Source organism: Globicephala melas, chromosome 6, assembly GCF_963455315.2.
Source record: "Globicephala melas chromosome 6, mGloMel1.2, whole genome shotgun sequence".
Lineage (NCBI taxonomy): Eukaryota > Metazoa > Chordata > Mammalia > Artiodactyla > Delphinidae > Globicephala > Globicephala melas.
Window position 1 is genome coordinate 41,023,238 of NC_083319.1, and position 20,757 is coordinate 41,043,994.

At 43.5% G+C, this 20,757-nt stretch overlaps 1 protein-coding gene and 1 long non-coding RNA gene across 10 annotated transcripts in view; one reads left to right on the forward strand and one right to left on the reverse strand.

Annotated features, from left to right (window-relative positions):
- Positions 1-16,543, reverse strand: part of TLE4 (TLE family member 4, transcriptional corepressor) — a 155,563-nt gene extending 139,020 nt beyond the window's left edge. For 5 of the 9 annotated variants that reach the window (XM_030876945.3, XM_030876944.3, XM_030876947.3 and 2 more), the window contains exons 1-4: positions 15,627-16,543; positions 14,706-14,803; positions 13,547-13,610; positions 12,309-12,353 (exon numbers count right to left, since the gene is read on the reverse strand). In XM_030876945.3, coding sequence (XP_030732805.1) covers positions 12,309-12,353; positions 13,547-13,610; positions 14,706-14,803; positions 15,627-15,671 — 252 coding nt within the window. In that variant the 5' untranslated portion in view covers positions 15,672-16,543. Of the gene's footprint in view, positions 1-12,308; positions 12,354-13,546; positions 13,611-14,705; positions 14,804-15,098; positions 15,225-15,626 lie in introns of those variants that run through there. The other 4 variants (XM_030876948.3, XM_030876943.3, XM_030876942.3 and 1 more) reach the window with 2 other exon arrangements.
- Positions 16,544-17,122: 579 nt separating this feature from the next.
- LOC132597403 (uncharacterized) overlaps positions 17,123-20,757 on the forward strand; it is a 30,197-nt gene continuing 26,562 nt past the window's right edge. The window contains exon 1 of the long non-coding RNA XR_009564176.1: positions 17,123-17,486. This is a non-coding gene — a long non-coding RNA (uncharacterized lncRNA). The remainder of the gene's footprint in view (positions 17,487-20,757) is intronic.

Sequence of the window (20,757 nt, forward strand, 5' to 3'; positions counted from 1 at the left end):
CACCCTGCACAAAGTCTGAGGTCAATTAGCATTTGCTGAATGAACGATTATAAGCCACCATAGCCTTTGCGTTCCATCTGAGGTATCCAACACTGCCAACTCCTAACCATGCAACTCTCCCAGTGAAGGAAGAATAAACAACCTCATGAGGATTCAGTTCTTTTTCAGGTTTAAGTCTTTAGGTTATAATCTTAATCTCTGTAGGTCTAGTTCTAAATATTCAATTTGAGAAGCTAAAAATTTCAATTTAGAAAGTTTATTTTTTGCACGAGCTTCAAACAAACGAACAAAAACGACAAATGCATGCCCCCAAACTGTGAAATCAACTATCAAAGAAAAAGTGGAATTTATAAATCTTGGGAAGTTGGCATGAATACCATCTCACAATACAAATCTAACAAAGATCTTACCAAATTTTTTTCTATATACGTCCTAAACTGATGCAAAATATCCTAAATTCTTGCTTAGATTTTAAGAAAATCCTATTGGCTATGCTTAGATCTCGTTAAAGTATGTCCTAACAATGGGTCTCCTTCTTAAGGTCAGCCATATCAAGCACTTGCAAGTGAGCTGCCGTTTAAAAAGGTTGTTGTACATAAATGTACTATGTGTGGCCCAGTCTCCCAGATCTGAAACCTCAAAAATGTAAACAATTTTTTAAAAAAATTTTGAAGGCTTACAAGGAAGTAGAGCTGTCATCTCCACATTCCTGGAACCTACATAAAGGAGAAAGTTTAAGGACACTCTGGAATAGTGCAGGACACAATTTTTCCATTAAAAAGCCCAAACATACACTCTGTCTTCCCCAACTTGGCCAAAAATTGCTTAAGCAAGTAACTGTGGAAATGACACCATGTTTTTTATTGGCCACTTTAGGTGAACTATAATATTTTTTGAGGTTAACCAAGGTAGACATACTTAGAGGTAATAAGCCAAACTCCCAAACAGTTCGACATGCTCCCCCAAATCAAAAGCCTTTAGAACAGTCACCCGCCTTCATAGCACGGCACAATGGAATATGCGAAGGGAAAAATTAAGCCCCAATAAAACATGTTCATTGAACAGTGCCCAAATATTCAAAAATATAATAAACCCATGTGAGTAGACTCCCAGGCTACTTAGAAAACTCAAGACTCCATTTTGTTTATCACAATGTGGTCAGGACTAGACAAACTCAAGCACAATGCACTTTGACCCAATCAAGAAGCTAAGTGAAAGAGCAGAAGGACTATTTGGTAGCAAGATCTGCCTTGATTTTTCAGCTGGGGTAGATCAGGCCAAGGTGTTATGCTGAATTCTCAGGTGGCCCAGTCTATCCTATCTTGGTAATAACCCAACAGGTATCTCAGAGAATGGCTGAAATACTGGGACTGTTCAGCATGGACAAAGGAAGGCTAATGAAGGACAACACTTTTGAAAAACTGTTACCTAGAAAGGAGCTAAGAAGTAAGAGTGGGACTTTCCTGGCAGTCCAGTAGTTAAGACTTCGCCCTTCCAATGCAGGGGATTCAGGTTCAATCCCTGGTCAGGGAGCTAAGATCCCACATGCCTCACCGCCAAAAAGCCAAGACAGAGAACAGAAGCAGTACTGTAACAAATTCAAGAAAAACTTTTAAAACGGTCCACATCAAAAAAACTTAAAAAAAAAAAAAGAATTAAGACTAATTCTCGGACCCTCAATGGGTAGCCAAGACAAATGGGCCTCACTTAAAACAAGAAATTTCCAATGAAAAAGATGATTACAGAAGACCATGTAACACCCTCATTCTGAACCTGAAATAAGAACCCACCACCACCACCAACCCTACTTTGCTAATCATCATGAGAACAGCATAAGAAAACGTGAAAATACAAGTATGGTTTGACAGGTTCTCTCAAAATTACGTAATTAACTAGAGAAGCCAGACAAGGCTGACGCTTGGCCGCTACCCATTAGAATGCCAGTAGCACCTCTGAGCTGTGACAACCACAGATATCTGCAGATGCTGTCAAACGTCCTTGGGAGAAAGGAACTGCCCTGTCTGACACCACTGCTCTAGAGAAATAGTTCCCAAACTCCTCCATTTGGGTCCAGGTTTCCTCACTGGATCAGTGAGTGCTATGAACTCTCTTCTCCCACAGAAGAAGGCATACAATTTTGCATAGAAGTTCAAGGACTTTGTGGATACTTTAAAACCCAGCCAAGGACCCCCCATCTGGACCTCCATTCATCTGGAGATGAATCCAATCCTAAATTTTAAAACTGCCCAACTGCCAGCTCAAGGGCCTGTGGCAGAACTGCAATGAGAACTCCTAACCTCGAACTGCCTACCGAGGCCATCGTTACTCTCCCTAAGAGTCCTGCCTAAGAGCTCAGAAACAAAGCTTATATACTGGTGGTTGACACTCTACTATAGGAAATGCAGTGCAATGAAAAATTAAACCATCCCTTCAGTTGCTCCAGCGTTTCCTCTGTTAAGTTCCAAAGACTGTTTCAGATGCCAGAAATACAGGAGTAACACAACACATTCTTCTTTTGGAGCTTATATCTTAGCGATGGATCTCTACTACGATCTCTACTATGATCTCTACTGAGCTCTACTATGTCCTTGATTCATCAAAGGTCAAGATTATACATTTCCCCCTTCTTTTATTTAATTACAGTTAACTTATTATAAACCAAGCTGAAAAGTCCAAACCTTCTCTAAGTAAAGGACAATGTGAGAAACCCAAGGACTTAAGATCTCAAGTTCATTGTAAGCCAGTTTACAGGCCTGCAGTGTCATCAGGGTAAACCTCAGCTAAAGAAACTGACATCGGCACTGGATTCTGGAAGGATAACTAATCCCAGGAGCTAATTACACAACAGGTAATAAACTACTACATATACACCCACCTCTTAACACTTCGGGAGAAAATTACTGGATCACATTATAATTCGTGTTATTTCTGAAGTTGTACGATTAAATTTTCTAACACTATACATGCCAAATGAAAAGCACAAAAGCTAATCACTTTAAAGCAGCACTGGAATTATATTATATACATATAAAATACATATAATTTTTGGGAATTCCCTGGTGGTCCAGTGGTTGGGACTCAGCTTTCACTACCGGGGCCAGGTTCTATCCCTAGTCAGGGAACTAAGATCCCGACAACCACGGCGTGAACAAAAACAAACAAAAAAAAACCTCTGAAAACAGGTGTTAAAAGGGACTTTCTGAGACTAAAAAGAAGTCTCACTTCTGTTCATTGGGTCATAGAAAATAACCAAAACCAAATGGTCATTTTAGACCAAAGGAACTAAAAGAGATCTCAGTGTTCACTTACACTCCAATTTTAAGCTGAGAAAAGTACAGTCCTAAGAAGTTAAGGTACTCAGCAATAACACACAACTGGTTACTGGCAAGGTTGGAACTAGAATCTGAATCTCCTGACTCAGTCAAGTACTTTGGGGGAAGCAGCAGAGCATTTGAAATGTCTGGAGAATTGACAGAAATATCTATCACACCAGTGATCTGAAACTGAGCCAAACCCAGGATCTACTTTACTGGTTGGCTGATCTCAAGAACTTATTTAATTTCTATGTGTCTCAGCCTCCTCATATACAAAATGGAAATAATAATATACAGTAATAACCTCATAAGGTTATTGTAAGAATAAAATATTATCTGCACAGCAAGCTCTCTAAAATCACTTACTGTTACGATTACTACTCTTGTAACGACACGGTACCATGTCCACCAATAAAAAACTAAGATATATTCAAAGTTCCTTGTCCCTTGAAAAGAAACAGAAGCCTGCATCTTTACTGATTTGGAAAGAAGTTAGCTAAACACACCACGGTATGGCTAAGATCAATATCTCCCCACACTCACTCAAACCACATGTACACAGACCTATTAATAGTAAAAGAATTCTTCAGATACACAGTGACAGTGATAGAGTGATGTCTAAACTGAATTTTAAATTCAGTTAGGAAAGATTCATGTTTTCATCTTTAAGAAGGCAAATTCCACATGCTAAAACACATATATTCTACTTAAACTAGCCTAACTCACTCCTGAAAAGCAAACCGAGCTCAGTTGCTTTTACTTTGTCTTTCCACTTGTCATTTTTCCACAAATTTAACAAGTAGGCACCACAGGCCTAACGAGGCTTGGAAGCTCAGCGTTGGTTATCCTACAACCACAATATGCCCTTAAAAATATTAAATCGCGTGTATTCTTGGCTAGCTCGATCTGAATGCAGGGATTCCCTCACTCACCAAATATTTCATGACCACCTACTGTGTGACAGGCAGTTCTCAGCACTGGGGACACAGCAGAGAACAATAAACACCCCTGTTCCCACGGAGCCTTACCTTCTAGTGGGAGAGAGCAGACTGGCAAGAAACAAGTTCACATCTAGTGTTTGCACAGTATACTTTAGGAATGCAAAAACAGCCAGTTTCATTAAGCGCTCTGCTCAAAGTGGACCCAGACTCTGTATTTTAATTTGTGATCCCAAGCCTCCCTTTCGGCGGGGCCTGGACTCTGGGCGGATAGCAGGGAGGAGAGGGAGGCTCTGTGCTCGCACACAAACACACAGATCAGGTCTCTAGCTAGAGTGACACTCTAACACTTCTTGGATGGACGGGCCGGTAGCGTCTCCATCGTCTCGTGTTGCATGCAGCCGAGGACATGCCAGAAACAGGCGCACTATTTGCTGATTGGAAACAGCGCGGTCAGTGAAGGGAGCCCTGGAAGTGAAGTCAAGAAACCTACTGTTTCCTTTTCTGCCAGCATCTCTCGCTGTGCCACCTCGGGTGTCCGCTGACCCACGTGAACCCTGGTCTCCCCGCCCGCAGGCTGATCCTCCTGTACCGTGACACTGGGCTAGTCTCTTAAGCCCTTAAGCCTCGGTGTCATCTGTTCAAGGAGGGCAGTGGAATGACAGTGCTTGGCAAACTGTCGGGTACTCCACTGACAGAAGCTATTTAAATAAATACATGGATCCAAGCTTGCTACTTGCTTTACAGGAACATCAGAAAGATTAAGGAGAACATATAAAGCGCCTTAAGCTCTCTGTAAAGAAAGGGTGTTACAGGGTACTAGTGCTCATAATTTCTACAATTCTTTCCAGTTATATTTCCTTGCATTTTCAAATTCTTTAACCAAAATAACCCACAGACCTTCAGAAGCAGAATACATATGTAGAAAATAAGAACAGAATCCTAATTAGAATAATAACAATTCAGTGAAATAAGCTTGCTAGGAAATCAGAAAGTCAATATCCATCTTCCTTGCCTCAGCCTCTCATGCCTAAGCTGCCGAGGCTGAGACGCAGCGGGCTGGCCAGGTTTTATGTGGAGCCCAGTAGAGCAGCCAGCCTTTCTCTCCATCCATCACAGAAACTCCCTCCACAATACAACCGTGAAGTATTTGTGGGCCAAATCCTCAAAAATGATGACAAAGTGACCCATGCACCAGAGGACCTCAGAGGTGTCTGGGGGTCTTTTTCTTCCGCTTCTTTGACAAACCAGCTACGAAAACCCACACCTTCCCTTTGTCCCCCTGGACGGAGTACTGTCACACACGGCAGCTCTCTGAGGAAAGGTGGGCTCAGTGGTAGAGAAACCAGCAAAAGCTTGGCATAAATGCTGGGTCAAGGCCAACGAAAACAGAGAGGGCATACAGATTTGTGTTGATGAATGCCAGCCAAATCCCTCTTTACAGATAGAAAGCAGCTACCACTGACAGCTGTTGCTAAGGCAGAGTCAAAACGACTCTAATTTTCACTTCTGACTAAAACTTCTCAGGCCCGTCCCCCTTAGAGTGAGTAATTTGGTGAGCTCTGTTTGCAGTGAACTTCCTCTGAACAAGTCAAGTCCTAAGTCTCGCAACCCATCATTATCAGTATAAATACTCAGTTGCCCACACCTACACGTGCTGCCTCCAGCTTTTCTCCCACAGCCCAGCTCACGAAACTGATCCTAACTTAGCCACAGGACCACTGGATCCGCCACCGCAGCTAAAGAGCTAGAGTTTTTTAAGAGGAGGTATGGGGAGGGATCAAGGGAAAATACCTTCTAAAAATCACATCCCTTTCACCGGCTCTGCAGTGTCATGTCAAATAAAAATGTTCTCACTAAAAACAAACACAAATTACTTCTCAATACACATTTGAAACACTTAATTCCCAAATGACTTTATCTATTCTATAGTACAAAAAGAAAAAGAAAAAAAAAAAAAGAAGTAAAATTCTAGGAAAGACAAAACGAAGAATGTGAGAACAATGGGCCAGTGCCTGCACTATCTCGGCTTCACCAAGGCTGGAACTGCACCTAAAAAGATGCATCTTACCCCTCAGTCCACTAGGCCAACCCGGCTCAAAATGATATTATTCAGGATACAAAGAATTTTGCCCAGCAAATAAAATAAGCTAAACAAAAATAAGCAATATCCAGTAGGGATTAAGGGGCAGTGAGAAAGGAAATATCCCTTTGTTTGAATGCTGCAAAGAAAGCCTTTTAACAGTATAAGCAAAACATTTGCCTTCATTTAAAAGTTTGAGTTGTGTGCAATTTCCTGCATCTAAGAACCTCTTTCTGAACTACAAAGAGGCCACAAAACATCACATTTTCCCCTCCCAGCTTCCCCCTTCAAAAACCCACAAGACGGTGATTAACAAACAGCCCGTTGTCTTCAGGCACAGTTTTAAAAGCCACAAGGAAAAGATAAAAGTTAAATGGAAAAGCAAGTTTGTAAACAAATGAGAAATAGGTTACCCAGGGAGGAAGTAAACTCATCTTGATAAACAAGCAGCTCTCCTCGCCCCATTTGTGGGAGACTCCAAGTGAAAGCGACCCTCGCCCTCTTGCCCACTGACAGTAGTATGGATGGAGAGTCCTGGGCCAAGCCTTCTGGCCCTGACTCTAGGCAGAGCTGCAGGGGTCTGGGTATAAGCCTGAAGTTCAGTGGCTCAAGGACAAACCCAAGCACTAGCCCAGCCTCCCAGGGGCTCTCCACTCCAGAAATGAGCTGGGGCCTGAATCTCCAACCCAGGGCAGACCCATCTCCCAGCAAACACCCTCCCAGGCAAATTCATCTGTCCACTACCTAATAACTGTATCACCTTGCGCAGATCTGATTCTGTTTAATCATCCTTTGATGGGACATAATCCCTTTCTTAGGATCTTTGTGAGAATTAAAGAATGTTGGCAATGGGCCCAGATCAGTGGTAAGCACAACCCAGATATGTAATAAACATTTACGCCCACTGAAAGGAAATTCCAATTCCACTCAACAAACACTGCTTCAGGTGAAAAATCTTCAGGTATTCTACAAAACCTCAGAAAGAAAATTAAGAACCCAACATGCGAGAAGAGAAAAAGGGGAAACCCACGTGATCCAGAAAATGCTCCTAATTATGCACATGCCCTGACAGGTTAAACTTCCTCCTCCAGATCCGCTTCTCCTGAAGGTCCTGTGACATGTAAAATGACAGCTCCGTGGGTCCCGCCCAAGCCACTGCCCCTTGGTATCAACTGTCCTAATGCTAGAACCTCTGTTTTGGAAAAAAATTAATTAAAATCTACATATATCTAGACTTACAAAATAGGACTTAAGTTGGCCCTCATCCCAAAATGTTCAAATCAGAGAGGCAGGGGAAAATTTACCACCAATAACCTCCATTTGGTTAATTACAGAATACTATTGAAGGATAAGTAATCTTAAATTAGAAAGGGTGGCTTTAAACCTTAATGAAAAACAAATAAAAACACAACCCCCTCCCCATGCTCTAATTGTATCTGGAGTTTTTTGCACAATCATCAAGATTTCACTTGTAATCTCTCTTTGAGAATTTCCAGTCCAGCAGTGTCCACCACCGTTCAGCCCCTCTAGATTATTATTTCCTAATTTTATACAACAAAAGAAAGTTCTGTCAGCAAAATTTTCACTGGTTTATTAGTTACTTTCAGCTAGAACTTCCCACCTTCGATAATTCACTTTCATCATCACACAAGAGTTCAATCACATCCATTCCTGAAAAAAATAGTCACTGCCTAAGAATACAAGTCACCTTTTTGCCTATCTTCTCAAACACCTACTCCTACATCTACTCCTCCATAGCCAAGCATATACCATCTAAGACAAGAGATGTCTAAGAAATTAGTAATGCTCCAAAAAAAAGTTTTCTTATGGGAAATCTGGTCTAAACACAACTCTAAACAAATTGACTTCCACTGCAAGCACTGTCCCCAAATAAATTTACTGCACCCTAGAATCAAGTACACTCAAGGCTGGAATGCCATGCCAGTCGTATATTACTTCAACCTCAATAAATCTCTTTTTACTCTCCAAATCCTCCGCTGCTTTCTGAAATAGTTCACCAACCTAATTAACAACAGCTTCCTCTGCAACTGTGGCCTTGATTTCACTTATTTACACATTAACTGGAGCCTCCTTTTGGCCAATCCAGTCTATTCTCTGTACCATGCCGAGCCTTTTATCTGCCCTGGACAGCATTTTCTCCAGCAGATGAAGTAGATGCCGATTGATTTGCTGTCGAGCATGGTAAATTAATAGCAACAAATTGCTGAGGGCCCCTCTCGCTGCTCCACCATGCTTCGGCAGTTTTGCTTTATTTGCTCCATGATGGGCAGCAGTCGGCCTCTTCAAGTCAATTTCTTCTTAACAACCTGCAATACTTTTCAATGGTGAAAATAGAGCTGTTCCTTGTAAGTCAGAAATCAATATCCTATTGCCCTTAGAAAATGCTAAACAAGCAGTATTGGCAATCCACTTGGTACTAGAGGGTATCAGATATAATGCAAATCCATACTGCTTCCCTCCCTGTAGTTATTACAGTTTGCTAAAAGGTTCCTAATGTCATTTATCATCATTTACCATCGACCAGAGAGGCTATGATTATGATATCCTGTCAGTTGGCAAGGCCCTTTCATTTCTATTCAATTAATATTTTAGCAGCACTTAAATGGTTGTGGCCCAAGTCTCATAATAAAATTTACATGGCTTGTAGTGAAACAGGAGTTCTCTTGCTCTGAGTTGAAAAAAAATAATAATTGTATACGTACACTTATAGGTCTAATTTGCATACCCATTGTTCCTAATCTACAACCAATATTCGCTTTTTAAAGTGGTAACTGCCGCTGCCAGATTAAATCAAATTAAATCAGGGCAGTCTTCTTTAATTACAGCATTACGAGTGAAGGATGGGAACAAGCAGCACTTAGCGATGTTATCAACTGCATGCATCACCCTGCTCTGCCCACGGTCACTGACCCATTTAGAAGCCACACTATAGTTATAAAGAACAATCAGCAGAGGGGAAAAAAAAAAAGTAACAACTAAACCACGGGCCACCTGTCCCATCCAAAACAAAAAACAAAAAAACCCAACTTAGATGGAAATCCTTAAGGAATAAAGGCCAATGTTCTTTCATTTTAAAAAATCCCATTATGAAGATATCACAATGAAACGCGTGCCATTTCTAACCATGTCCCATTTGTCATCTTCACTTTCATGCTAGAACTTAAGACAGTGGCAAAGCATTAATTCACTTTATAGTCTAGAACACTCTACTTTAACCTTTCTGGGTTTTTCCCCAGCTTTATCTGCTCAGCTCTATCGATCCTACTAAAGATTATCAGAAATTATATTCATATTTTATGCTCTAATTCCATGTCATGTCACTGAGTTCCCCTTTAAAAAAAAAATCAACTAATTCTACCAGACTAATGCTATTTACTCAGTTACCAAAATTTAAATTAATTATGTTCTCAAACATAATTGTTAAAAATTGGCAACATTATGCAGGCTTAATTAAGATTAAATCCAATTTACTGAATGTACTTTAATTGGTACTAATTACATTAGCTTTCATTTCAGAATGACAAATTCCCCATAGGTTTCACTTTATAGTCCTCTAACAGAACCAGCACAGGGTGACTGACAACGTGTATCATACAGAAAGGGGAGGGACCATGATACTGGACCCCCCCAGCCTGCCTGTCACTGCTCTGTGCTTCTGTCCTTTTATCAATTTGCTAAGTCACAGAGTCATGACTCCATCACAGCCATCATTTTCTGTTCCAATGAAAAATTTCTCTAAAAATAAATACTCTGTGGCAGGCAGCAGCCAAGAACAGAAGCATTAACCAAAAAATACACAAAGGTTTCAAATATCAGGGCCACCAATTACTAGGGTACTTCCAAGGACTCCGGGGACTCCTACTCTTGAACCCTTCAGAGACACAAATCTAATAAGTGAATAAGCCTAACCTGATCTTGAGAACTAGGCCCAATTATGCCGCAGGGCAACTTCCCTGCATTATTGCTGCTTTCCATTATGAGGGTATCCAGCAAGTGCATCTGGAAGAGAGGCCAAGAGGAACCAAGGCTGTCTGCCTAGGAAAACAAATAAAGACAGATATGCCTCTGTGCTTAAGGGGGGAAAGAAAGAAAATATAATAAGTAGGTGGTTTGCAGGGCTGTCTGTATTTCATAATGTGATAAACTGCCCTCAGGATTCTTGATATGATTGAATTTAAAAGCAAGAGAAAAAAAGGGAAAATGTACTCCATTCTCAATTTCAAATGGATGGCATTTGAGGCCAGCTGGACAAGAAGATGACAGAATTACAGAAGTATAAAATGTGTAAAATTAAGGGATATCACATACCGTCCCCTGCCCCCTAAAAGAAATACATACAAGCTCTGTGTCTCTGAGAACTGTAAACAGTATAAGGAGATCTGAAAACTAAGTGGTTATGGTTAAATAATAAGATACAGGAGAAGAAATAAAGGGACATTAATCATCTGGTCCAATCTTTAAAAAGACACTAATTAGTATTGGGTGGTGGATGAAGACAAAAAAAAAAAAAAAGACATGTACAAGATCCAGACCTAAAATGACATGTATTGAGGATAATTAACAAACAATATCTCTCATGTAATTTATTCCTATAAGGTACAACTAAGGGGAGCCCATCCATAAGTTTGATGGATTTTGTTTAAGCAGGAGGTATTTACATTACTTATCTAAACAGAAATGGCAAGGATGCCAAAATAAGAATTTTAACATGCGGCCAATGATACTATAATGTTAATACTGACATAACCAAATAGCACATGAAGTAAAAAAAGTATCTGAAATAAAGTCCTCAGTGTGACGACTCCTTTTTTTTGTTTTTCCAACTTTTTGTTTTCAAATACTGTCTGATTGCTTTTACTATCTAACTGTCATCTTTTAAAGATCTGAGTATGTTTCAGGTATGTGATAATTAACCATATCCAAAAAGGAATCCATAAGTAGTAAGAGCCTAATAATATGTGATCATTTCATATTTTTTAAACTTAGAAGGTAATGACATCCACCATGAGTATAAATAAGAGATGAAAAGCACTAAGTTTTCCCTCATCTTTTCCCAGCAGGTAAACACATAAACACAACTATTCTGAAATGGTTGATAAGACAGATCTGAAGCACTTTCACTAGATGACTAAAAATAAATGCCTCCTAGAGGGATTATTATTGCCAAACAATATTTATACATATATGCTATTTTTCCTTCTAGGAAACTTAAACCAAACCATTTCATTCAGTCTCTTGCAAAAAAAAGTCTGGTTCAGTCATACCTCTCAACGCTTTCTGACTAATCATTATCTTTTTTCTTTCTTTTTTCTTCCTTTGGGCTGAACTAACTGCTAGATTTCAAGACCCAAGACCCAGTGTTGAACCTTATCACATCCTCCTATCAGGCTCATGTATTCTGTACAAATTCTGGAAGGAACAGTTACAGTTCCTGGTAAAACCCAAGTAAGTAGCCTCAGGGAACCAGTACAAGGAATTTACATCAATTTCTTTTGTAGCTCCACAGATTTCATTTTGATCCTCCCAGCTCACCCTCTATCCATTCTTTCACACCAATCCAAGGAAAACTCCACACAATTTACAATTTTACTTCTTAATATTTTCCAAAAAAAGCTTTCATAAGACAAGTTTGCAATGCCCAAAATACATAAATTCTTTCAAAAGAAAAAAACATATTTTAAAACTTTAGCATCCTGCTTTTGAAAGTGTACAAAGTTTAATATGCATTCACTTTATATCACATTCTTAAATGATTAAAATGAGGATAATATGCAAAAAAGATGGGGAACCACACCTGAAAATATAGCATTCTCTCCAGTACATGGTCTTGTAAAATACAGGTAGCCACAAAAAAATGTGCAGAATAAAACTGCAAAACATACAATTTCCTTTCTAAAGTGCACAGTATTACTGACTGTCATTTAAAATGCTTATAAAGAAATGATAGCTTACCTGCTTGTGCATTTCTATATTCAATCCATAGGACATCTCATAATACTGTCAAAGAAAGAAAAGCAATTAATCTCATGCTTTTCATCAAACAATTTCCCTAGTTTGTTCAAAGAGTCCCCAAGCAAACCTAAAAGCCTCACCTAAACCAAAATATCCGTCCTATTAATGTTGCTACATCAGGAAGAACACTCTACCGCTATCTTTAGCCTAATAAACTAGAAGCCACCTTAACACACAGAATCTAAGACAATAACTCACAAAACTAAGAAAATCAAGTTCAAACATAGCATTCTTAACATCTCCAGTGGTCTTTATACAACACAAGCAGATGACTCATGAAGGTCTGATGAAAATTTGGTACCCTATGGACTCCAATTCCTAGGCACAGCAGGCAAATAAATAACAAAAACAATGTGTCTCATACAAATGCTGACGCTTTGACAAGAACTGTTCAAAAAGGTGATGCTACTTCAGAGTTCCGTTTCTCATTTTTAGCATACTGTTCATGTTCATACATTCAAAGAAAAAAGGCTTGATAGGAAATGAATGAGTTACTCTGGAGCCTTTATGAACAAACATAAGAATACACTTGGTAATACTTCTGAAAAAGCAGATCTGAATGTTTTAAACATAGAGTATAACTGGCATTACAGAAATTCTGGCAGAACAAATCAGTTATACAGGAGACTACAACACTCCTCAAACCAATGTAACACTATAGAAATTGAAAACACACAAATACACACACTAGGAACACACAGAGCGGCAGGAGGAGGGAGGGAAAATTTGAAAAGATGTCTGGTGTCTTTTCTTACCCATTATTCTTTAAAAGAAATAAAATACATTAAAATTTTAACAGTTTACTGAAAAATTATCTGGTTAAAATTGTTTGCAGCAAGAGCAATAGAACAACAAAGAAAACCACCAACACAAAAACATTTTGCCTGTGACTAAACAAAATGTCAATCAGGTTGTTGTTTTTTCAATCTGTAAAAACAAAGCACAGAAAATTATACCCCATGCAGCTAAAGTTTTTGAAAATTCAAATCAAAGCTGGTTGTCAGAGGCAAGTTATAACATCCTGGAATTACAGGTTGCTAATGGGCACATTCTCACAACTTTAACTGCACTAGCACTGTGACTGTGCTCTATCCTGCAGCCTGTAGCAATCTGAACGTATTCTTGCTTTGGTAGCCCAAACTAATAGGCACTTTGAATGTGTGATACAGTTTTCTTACCATCACATAATGCCGCTGCATCTCTGTCTTCTCACTGGCAAGTTTCTCACATTCCAGCTTCAGGCTGTTCAAGAAATAAGGAAATCTAAGTACAACGCAGATCTTGACTTACATCTTTCAAATACACACTCCCTCCTCTAAATCATCACCTACAAAACGCCAAATCAACTATCTTAAATACCACCCTCATTACTGAAAAACAGGCAGGAGAGAAAAGGGTGAGTGGAACCAGCCTGGGCTTGCCCTTTCAACAAGAATCAAACGTGGGGGTTTTGTTTGTTTTAAGAAAAAACCCTCTAGCCAATTTAACTCCATAATCTCATCCAGAAATGAATATTCACTAAATTCACTTAAGAACGAGGAAATAAACATCAGTAATGCCTATATTTCCAAACACTAATAAGTCCCCCAAACTGTCACAAGGGAGTTTTTTTCTTTAATGTTCCACGAAGAGATTAATAAAAATATGAATCAAGCATGTCTTGTGAACGATGTCTTATTTTTTTCCCTCCAAAACACAGAGACAAGTTGAATACCACCACCCAGGGGCAAGGCGTGAATGGGGCTCAGTGCCTTGTTTTGGTTCCAGCATTTATGAAGTAAGAATTACACGTCATTGAAAATCCAGCGAAAGAAAAATATTTCAAAGGCACTCTAAGGTCTAATGATTGTCTCTTAAGACGAAAACATCTTTTCAGCATATAAGTAATGAAATCGCCTACTTGGCGACTTCCCACGGTTCTGGGCTCTCAGTATTTCAGCGGAAGGGCATAAAGAAATAAGAAGGAATCAAGCCCGCTGTAATTAATAAAGAACCAAGGAAGTCAAAAGGCCCCAGAACCTTCCCAACCTTCCATTCTCCTGGCCCCAATAAATCAATATCGAAAGTTTGGCCTCAGCGTTTTCCAAGTCTCCCCAGTTTCGATTGCTCGGCCTTTTTTTTTTTTAATTTACAGGAAAAGGACGAAACGCTTAATTTCTTTACACCTGCCTGAAGAAAAGAGGCCTTGACTTGCCTTTTTTGCCCACAAGGAAAGACGATAATACCTTTGTGGTGGCCAAAAAAAAAAAAAAAAAAAAGGAGGGGGGCTGTGTGTGTATGTGGGGGGAAGACAAGAGCTAAGCAAATAGGAGGATCAGCTAAAGTCAATATCGTTACCTGTGGTATTGAGCCTGTAAAAACTGAAACTCTTCCTTAATCCGATCACAGGACTCGGAAATTGTAAATTTAAAGGGTTGAGCAGGCTGATGCGGTGCCTAAAGAACAACAATAAAATATTTGATTAGCCCACAGCACAAGCGAGGCGGAGAGAGGTAGAGAAAACCACGCGGCGCTGGGGGAGGAGGAGGGGGGTCATGGCGCAGGCAGATTAAAACTCTCCTCCCGCCCCCTCCCCTGGCCGCACAGCCCGGCGGAAGCCGCTTGCGGGCTAGCCCCGGGCCCCCGCGTCCCCGTGCCCCCCCCGGACCCCGCAAGTTCGAGACCCCGCTCCCCTCCCACGTCAACGGCGGGCGCCCAGGAGCCGGCGCGCCTCGCCCACTGTCTCCCCACCCGGAATCGAAACTGGCCCGTCGGGGGGACGCGTGCCATGGCGTCGGGCCGCGGACAGGTCGGGGGAAGGGGCACGGCAGGCCGGCTGGCTCGCTGATCCCCGGGGCCCGCGGCGCGAGGAGCCGGCGTCCCGCACTCAGGAGCCGCCGCCGGACCCGCCGCGCCGCCGCCGAGGGCGCCCTCCCCGCCCCGGCACGGAGTCGCGCCTCCTCCATCGCTCGCCACCCCCCCCCTCCAGGAGTCGCGGCGCGGGGACGGCAAACGGCTCCGCGCGGCTTCCAGGGGCTTCAAAGACAACAATAAGAAAATGGCTACAACTCAATTGCTTCTCCGCACCCCCTCTCCGAAAGTGCCCCAGTGCCCGGGAGGAGTGGAGGCGGAGGAGTGGCGGGCGACTCCCCGAGCGGGGCGCGGGGTTCGGGCCGACCTCCACGCCCCTCCGGCCAAAGACACAACTCGGCGCGCAGAAGGCGACGCGGAGAATCCCCCGGCGCCGGGCGAGCTAGCGCCCCCGCCGCCCGCACTCACCGGGTGTCTGGTCTGCGGGTACATCTTGCTCAGGTCGCGAATCATCCAAACCGATTTAGTTGGCTGCGCTGGGCAGAGGCGCGCGGCTCATTGGCTTTAATGGCCCCGAGAAGGAGGAGGCGAAAGCGGCGGTGGCGGAGGCGGCCGGCCGGGTCCGAGGGGCGGCTCGGGCGGTCCCGGCCCCCGCCGGGTCTCGCGTGACGCGGGCGGCAGAAACGCGCGGCGGCGGCGGCGGCGGCTGGGTGCGGGAAGCCGGGCCGCTCCGCATTCCCCGCGGGCGTCACTGGCCCGCCGCGGGCATTGTCCGGCGCGCGTCTCCCGCGGCAACGCTCCGACGTTCGCTCCGCCGAGGCGTGCCCGCCGAGCCCGGCGCCGCAGCCGCGCCGCTCACCCGGGCGGGGAGAGTGAGAGCTCCGCGCCCCAGCGCCCGCCGGCAGCGCCACCCGCTCGCTCGCTGGCTCGCTCGGCGTCCCACTCCAAACTTTTTTTATTTGCCTTTTAATTGGTTGTTATTCCTCCAAATGAATGATCTCTCTCTTCTTTCCTAAAAGCAAACACAAACTCCTTTGGTTCGGAAGAGGTCTCGGCGGTGCTTTTTGGTTTCTCTGGAGATTTTTTTTCACCTCACAGCAACGATCTTTTAAAAGGCACCTTTTAGCTTCTTTTACCACATCTCATTTCCTTATTTTTCTTCCTTCCTGTTTTCTCGTCTTTTTTTTAACCCCAAATCGAAGGGGATTATAAAAATAAAAGAGAGTGGAAGGCTTGCGGCTTTTTTTTTTTAATTCTCTCTCTTTTCAAACTCTGCGAACAGCACCTCAAAATAATATACAAGTGTGTGAGAGAGGGGAAAGAAAGCAGCCAACAGCTCAAACACCCGCTCAGAACAGCTCTAACAACACGCTCTGTGTAGGTGACTTCTTTGACCAAATTTAGCAGCGGCTAATCATTAACATTCTGATACATATTCACAACCGTCCGTGGAGGGACCGCGGAGCATCCCGGGAGATGTAGTCCACCCCCGGCGACCGCGGCTGAGGATTCGGCCAGATTGACTACAATCACCGGCCGGCCACGCGACCGCTCTGGGGCGATTTTCAAGCGCCCCGCCCACCCCGGCGCAGTAGGCGTCTCCAACAACCAATCAGAGATGGCTGAACATTAATCGCCGTCTGTGTTACTGCCCATCATTTCATTGCTGACAAATGGCGAGCTAGCGGGGAGGAGCCGGCCAGGCTGGAACCCACGTGGGGGCCGGGCGTCGTCGGTGGCTCGGACCAATGAATGGAACAGGACGGGGTTAGCGGAGGCGGGGCGGAGATGGCCCGCCCAAGGCGGAGCTTCGCCTTGGCTGAAGTTCCTTAGCGCGAGCGTTCGAACCTGGGAAACATTTGTTCGGCTGTCAATCAAAGTAACGTGGGCATGGGAGCAGCGGTGACTACTGCTGCTGTTGCTGCTGCCCTGGCTGCATCTTCAGAACTGGGTGTTGGTAGCGATGGTGGCGGCAAAATAAAGGGGGGGGGGCGGTGAGACTAGAGGCTAGTCAGAAGATCTCCTTCCGAGTCTCGTCCTCCCAGCCGCTCCCCTCCAACCCAAGCACCCTCGGCCCCTTGCTCCGAGCCGCGCCAGGAATGCGGACTAATTAGGGTCCAATGTCTCCTTAAAGAGACAAGCTCGGCCTTGTGTAACGCTGCGAAACCCCTGTTGAGACAAGAAAGGGAGGATCACGCCGATCCCACTTCGTTCGGTTCACATGAATTTTACGCGCCGCTGGAGCCGGCATAATTTTCCGTGTGAACGCGGATTCGGGCCCCTGTTCTTGTTTAGAGCCGAAGACTGAGCTGCGAGACGCTGACCCGGGTGAGGGGCGGGGACGCGGGGGTGGGGGTGGGGGTGGGGCGCCTCCCCGAGCCCAGAGGGAGCTGTGATTGCAGTTTAACCCCGAAGCGGGACCGCCTCCCCCGAGCAACTCTGCATGGAAGCTCCCCAAGACGCTCTGACCCGGGGTCGCGGGGTCGTAACCTTGGAGTTTCGGGGTGGGGCTGGAGGCCCGGGGGGCAGGGGTCTGAAACTTTGTCGAGAGAGCCACCTGCACCCCAGAGACTGTCAGTCGCTCCGCGCAAAAACAGTATCATCTAGGTGCTGGCCCCCCGCACAAGGAAGAAAACTGCCCTCCACGCCCCGAGATGCTCCCTCCCCCGTATCAGAAGGACGAAGACCGCCCCTCATTTATCCCGCTTTTTGGAGGAGCAAGTCGAGTTTGTCGCGGTTGAAACTGGCAGGAAGCCACGCGGGGCACGAGAGATGGCGGGTCGGCCACGGCGGGGAACCAGGGCTGGAAAGGTGGGGGCGGTCCGGGGGGCAGAGCCTGAGGGAGGGACATCCCTGTGGTAGTGGTTAAAGAGGTGAGAGTGCACTTGATGGCAAGAAGGAATAGCCTGGGGCAGGCAGTGTATCCACCCCTAGTCCTCGTCCAGCCGGGGGCAGCTCCCCGGTTTAAGGGGAAGCTGCACGGCTCGGCTCGCAACTTTCCTAGCTTGCCTCTCACCATTTTTATGGGGGGGGGGCGCGGGGGAGCGGGCAGGAGGAATTCAGATAAAGTCGGGGGTTGGCTAACCTAATGGTCTGAGTTTTGGATGTGTATTTATGAGTGTTTTTTGCTTACTCTAACTTGAGACGTTGGCCGAGATATCTCAGCATTCGTGAAAAACGCTTCTTAATGATATCCCTTGCCTCAGTGGACGAATCGAACAATGACTTACTGTACAGCCTAGCACATTCTATGGGCCTCTCTCTGTGCTGGGCACTTTGAAGGGCTGGTTCTAAGGACGGCTATGATGGTCTTCACCTTCCTCTAATTTGTTTACTAAAATCCTGGAACTGGAGTTCACAGAATGTTTCAATTCAGCATATATCTTCCCATCCATCCCCAAAATAAGAGAATGAAAGACTCCATGGGCAGTTTTCTGACCTTCCTCTGTCCAATACCTAGACACACATGGCTTTTTGGTACTTGAAATGTGGCCAGTCCAAAATGAGATGCTCTGTAAGTACACATACACACCGACTTTGAAGAGTGAGTACAAAAAATGTGAAATAGCGCAATAATTAATAATAATATCACGTTGAAATTCCAATATTTTGAATATAATTGGTTAGACAAAATATATTACTAAAATTAATTTTGTCTCTTTCTTTTTACCTTTTTAACCCAGATGCTAGAAAATTTTAAGTTACCTTATGTCGCTCACATATTTGCATTGGACTGCACTGTTTTGAAACATTCCCAGAAACCAAAAATTAGAAGTCTTGGGCGATACAGTTTCTACACTAGGACAGTGAATCTTCTAAGAACACCAGCAACTATTCTAGGGTTGGCTATTTGCTCCCACTGGAGCTTTTCAATAGTTTGTTAAATTACCCACCTCTGTAGGAGGTTCTATGTTACCAGTTCTGGCCAGAATGTTAGCAAGTTCCATGAGAACAGGGACCTGGTTATGTTCACAGCCTCACTCCAAATGCCTAGAATGATGTCTGACACATACTTGGTGCTCAGTAAATATTTGTTGACGGCATTAATGAGTGAAAGCCATGCTGTGTCAATACAGAAAGCTTTAGCATCATTTGGGCCATATTTATGGAAATGCTATGCAGTTATTTCCCAGGACAGGGAATGAGAATCCTGATAATAGAACCTGAAGAGCTATTGAAAGGGTCAGTGGACAAAGGGGAAACTATGCTCTGTTAGGAAGTATCAAATACTTGTATTAGGGACTTTTCTTCCTAATCTCTCTTGACAGTTTGTGTCAACAGAAGAGTGGTTGGAGAAATAAGGTTGTTTATTTTTTATTGAGTACAATTTTAAAATACAGCACTTGGATATGTTTCACATTTTGACCATGTGGCAGTTCTACATAATTCACAGGGATGTCTCGGAAGGATGCCAAGTGAAGCAACCCACAGCCCAGCCCGGGGTCCCAACACAGAAAGTGTCTTCTCTTCTCTCACTGCAGTTCTCCCAAACTGTTGAGCAAAGCTGTGACGTCACTTGAGGGCTTGTCTTATCCCTACCTCACTGTTGGGCCTTGGTGGGGGCCAGGGTGTGGGGGGGACTCCAAAGCAGCATTCAGGTTGGAAACTAAGCTTGGGGCTTTCAATCTTAAAGTGACATGCAAAGCAAACATATTGTTTCCCCTTAGGTTATATGCTGTAAATAATTTATTCCTCCATCAAATATTTATTGAACACCTAATATGTGCCAGGATAAGGGAATTTAGCAGCAAACGTGGCTATTTTTGATTTATTGCCTCTCAGTTCCAAATGTATCCATGCTCTTTGCCTGCTCTGTGAAAGTGGATCTGGGCCCTTTAAGCACGAGTCCTTTTACTTTTCACAACAGCAGGGTTCACACCTATTCAGCTGCTCTTGCCACACCTTCACACAGGCTCCCACTTATGCTAACTATCACAACAGCTTGCAGGGTAGATATTACAGGAGAAAAACTACGGATTTACTTTCTGAAATGGGTGGCATGGGAATGGGGTAGGTGTAGGAAAGGATAACTAAATACCATACTGCTTTGTACGAGAAAATAATTCATGAAAGACTAGTATTATTTTCACTGGAACTGTGAAAATTCACAATTAACCATGATCTCGTTAACTTTGCCTACTCTTTTAACCTTTCTGATTTCTCCTCCATAAAGGAGGTATGATCCCTCCGTTCTAAACGCAAACATTTGCAGCTCGAAAAATATTTTATAATTTGGGACTTGCATTGGTCATAAAGAATCGATTTGGATTCAGGATCATCTGCGAAGCTTGATCACCTCTTCTTTCCCTATTCCCAAGAAATGAACTTCTGGAATGAATATTATTTGGGGAAAGTGGAAGCAGACACATTTTGTTGAAAATTGATCAATTGTCTTGTAAAGTGAGCAAAACCGTAAGGGTCTATAATCTTAATGCTAGTCTGTGGGCTCCCACTGCTATAATTCAATTCAGGACTTGTCTTCAACGTTATGTAGCCTGGAACACTTCTGGTAAATCACATGACTCTCTTTTTACAAGAAATCCTTGTAAAATAGTGTGAATGAGCCATCATTCACAGTGTAATATCTGATCCAATGCAC